This window comes from Lepeophtheirus salmonis, chromosome 2, assembly GCF_016086655.4.
Source record: "Lepeophtheirus salmonis chromosome 2, UVic_Lsal_1.4, whole genome shotgun sequence".
Taxonomy (NCBI): Eukaryota; Metazoa; Arthropoda; class Copepoda; order Siphonostomatoida; family Caligidae; genus Lepeophtheirus; species Lepeophtheirus salmonis.
The window spans coordinates 22341841-22345590 of record NC_052132.2 but is presented as its reverse complement, the minus strand read 5'-3'; the positions used below and the strand labels follow the sequence as shown (position 1 = coordinate 22345590).

General features: G+C 35.8%; 1 protein-coding gene across 1 annotated transcript; it reads left to right on the top strand.

Moving 5' to 3' along the window:
* Positions 1–2781: 2781 nt before the first annotated feature.
* On the top strand, positions 2782–3750 carry LOC121132629 (uncharacterized). Its single transcript, XM_040728063.2, has 2 exons — positions 2782–3170; positions 3229–3750. The coding sequence occupies exons 1-2, from the start codon at positions 2853–2855 to the stop codon at positions 3688–3690; spliced, it is 780 nt and encodes a 259-aa protein (XP_040583997.1). The 5' UTR covers positions 2782–2852; the 3' UTR covers positions 3691–3750.

The window sequence follows — 3750 nt, the reverse complement described above, 5'->3', positions numbered from 1 at the left end:
GTAATTTACAATAAAAAAATCGATGGACACTTATTAAAATCGATCTATACAGGGTTCGGAAGCAAGACGTTGACTGTTAATAAATGTAATTAATATGTAATTAAAATAGAGTGGTTTTGTGACTTTCCCTGCATTTTCCGCATTTCCTGTCGTTTCTGCATAAGTAAACATTAGTAAAAATTTCTCAAATCTTTCATCATGAGTGAGTAAGAAGCAAAAAGGCAGAGGATCGCAGACCTTCTGGATGCCAAAATTGAGGTGGCAGAGATTATGGATATTGTGAAGTGCTCCAGGAGCCTCATTTTCAAGGTGGCTAAGACGAACAAGGATGGGAAAAGACCTCTCAAGGAAAGAAGGAAGTGAGGGACACAACTTGAAAAGTGATTTTGAGTTTCTGGGGACCTCAAGAAAAAGAAAATGGAGAACCCCACTGTGAAGGAAGACTTGGCGTTGTCCTCTTACATAAGGATCCCACACCACCTGTTGACGGACACTCTGAAGGAAAGGATACTGCAAAGGTGCAGGAAAGTTCGTGCGTGGATCAAGTCAAATGGATCCACAGTAAAAAATTCCTCTGACGAGAAGATTTTCACCTTGGACCAGGTCTATAACCGTCGGAACGACCATTGGCTCAGGGAATCAATGACGAGGTCAGGGGGTGATCCGTAAAAAACATCCAGCCCAAATAATGGTCCTGGGGGTCGTGGCGTCCGACAGTATGAAGATGCCTCCCTTTTTTTTAAAGTTTGGGAGAAAATCGGCCACGAGGCCTACTACAAGGTGATAAGATTCGCCATACTGCCATAGCTCAAGGCCACCTACCCAGAGGACAACTATGTGTGGACCCAAGATAGTATACCCTCACACACATCGGTCAAATGCAAGAAGTTCTGCGACGACAACATGGCTGACTTTTGGCCCAAGGACATGTGGCCATCATTTTCGCCGGATTTGAACCTGTTGGACTTTGCTGTGTGAGGCACTTTGGAGAAGGAGACTAACCAGACATCACACCCGAACGTGGACTCCCTGAAGGCCGCCATTGGGAAGGAGTGGAACAACTTGTCCGAGAAGTTCATCCTCAACTCCTGCAAGGATTTCCGCCACTATGTGGAGGCGTGATTGCCGCTGAAGGGGGCCATATTGAGTGAACATGTTCACAAAGGTCGTGTCTCAAAGTTTTGTCAAAAAAAATTTCAAAATTATTTATCAAAAATAAAATTATTAACATTTTTCTAAAATCAGTCATTCAGTCCACGTTTTGCTTCCAAACCATGTAAACATTGATTCTGAAATAAAACATAACATTAATAGGATAAAAATATTCCGTGGCCCTGTGCATTTATAAACTGTAAGAGTTTGGCGGGCCTAAAATAGATTTTACTTGTGTAATTGTTATAATTTCCATTCCTATCCATTGTTATGAATAATTACATTAAAAATATTTGTAAATTTGGGGCCATCAGTATTTTTAATATTAAATAGTTATTTATAAATTTGTATTTTGGAGGAATAATAAAATAATCATTGATATAAAAAAAAAGAAAAAAACTAAATACTTGATTACTCGGGAATCCTACAAAACTTTCGAGTTTCATGGTTTGGGTTAAATCTATGTTTAGTTTTTCAAAAGATATTTTGGACAAGTTAGAGTAATTTACAAAAAAATCATTTCTATTAATGTTGAATATTTTTTGGTATTACTCGAATACCACTCTATTAAAAAGGATATTTTAGCAACATATAACTTAGTAAATGTTCCATATGGTAACTACTGTAAGTATCAATGAACAAAATAAATACTTTTTGCCCATTACATTTTATAAGTAGGAATTCATAATCTAAAATAATAATTTGTATTTTTTGTGGGCCCATTTTTTGGAATTGTTAATCTGAAGAATGAATTTTCTTTTCCTCAGCTGTTGTCATTATTATTCAACTCCTGAGTAGTGATTGGTGAACATCTTTTCTAACTAGATTCAATTATATCAACAACTTAACTGATTGTTTGTACTCATAAAAGACAAAGGATTTGTTGCGGAGTTATAATTGTAAGTCCTTGTTGGACTAAGAGTAGAATTGACGATAAAAATAGTAATTCCTGACTATGTCATTTTGTATTTCCTTCTCCCCTCCTCCCTTGTCACAGCTGATTGTAATTGGGCTTAAATAACATTATGAATGAGGGTTTTCGCCAACGGCACATCGTTTTCATTCACAAAAAAAATCAGGATATTATTTCAAATCGGAATTAATGATTTTCTGCATGATTTCAAATTTGACGTTGTGCAGGAAACATCTTGCAGACTTTTCATTTAATAAAATTAATTGAAAAATTGCCAAACAGATTACTTCAGTAATAGTGAAATTCAGAAATTGTACTCGTATTTAGATTTCCTTGAATGAGTAAACAGATATTTTTAATTAAAACATTTTTATTATTTTAACCAATTTTTTGATATTCATTATGATTGAATATATTCTTAGGTAAATATTCAGGCATATTTAAAGATGACATTTATTAAGCAACATGAATATGTTACATATCATATGATATTCAATACATCAACTTTTTGTGGATGGTCAAAATTACATGAGTTTATACATATAATGGGAAAGAGGAGCATCTTTAGTACGCCATTACGGTTCAATTATGTTCTAACTGGTTTTTCAGTACACATGAGTGTATTCTTCATAGTAAAAAATGTTGAGAACAAGATACGCAAAATATTGATATAAAAGGAAAGACATGCTTGAGAAAATATATCAGTTTATTTGATAAAGCAGATCTAGTGTCATCTCATTGAATTCTTCATTGTTCACATATTATAATATTTAAAATACAATCAAAAATGAATGCTTTTATGTCCTTTATCCTTTTTGTCTTTGTTGCGAGTAGCAATGCCCAACTCTCAAACTATGCCACTAATAATGGTGGTGGATTTAGAGGCTCTAACGATCAATTCGGTGGCTCTAGCAATCAAGACTCCAATGGCTTCGGTCAATTCGGATCCTCATCTAATGTGGATCAAAGAATTGCTGGTTCAAGCTCTGATTTAGATCCCATTTCTGCTTTAGAAGAGGCTCTTCCTGGTGTTCCAGGAGAGGACTACCCCATCTATGCTGAAGTCCCTGACACTTTTTCTCTTGTGATGGACAAATTGAAGGAGGTTTGATTATTCACTAAGGGTTGTTCATCCCCATAAATAATCATTTTTTCATTTACAGGATTCTATGCTGATACAGAAACCAACTGTCAAGCTTTCCACGTTTGTGCTTCAGCTGCTGAGGGTGGTCTACGCAAAATGTCCTTCCTTTGCCCCAATGGAACAATTTTTAACCAAGCGTACTTTGTCTGCGATTGGTGGTTCAACTTTGACTGTGCCAATGCTGAGTCTCTCTACTCAAGAAACGAGGAAATTGCTGCTGAAAGAGAAGCTATTGCTGCTTCTAACAATGGAGGATTTATCGAGGATTCTAATGATAGCGGATTCATCGGGGATTCTAATAATAGTGGATTTACAGATGATTCTAATAATAGTGGATTTGCCGGTTCCAGAACCAACAATGGTCCCTTTGGTGCTGCTTCTGGAACTGATTCCATCATTGAAGAGGCTCCTCAATCTAGTTATCAATCCCGATCAGGAAGATTCTTCCAAAACCGTGGTGGAAGAAGGTTCTTTTAAATAATTAAAAAAAAAATTGTTATTTATTGATTATGTTGTAAATAAAATTCTACACTTTCAATAA

What these genes read in the sequence shown, in the direction of transcription:
- LOC121132629 (XM_040728063.2), top strand. Translation starts at nt 2,853, where the DNA reads ATGAATGCTTTTATGTCCTTTATCCTTTTTGTCTTTGTTGCGAGTAGC. An exon ending in TGATGGACAAATTGAAGGAG is followed by an intron (nt 3,171 to 3,228) that starts GTTTGATTATTC and finishes TTTCATTTACAG; the next exon opens with GATTCTATGCTGATACAGAA.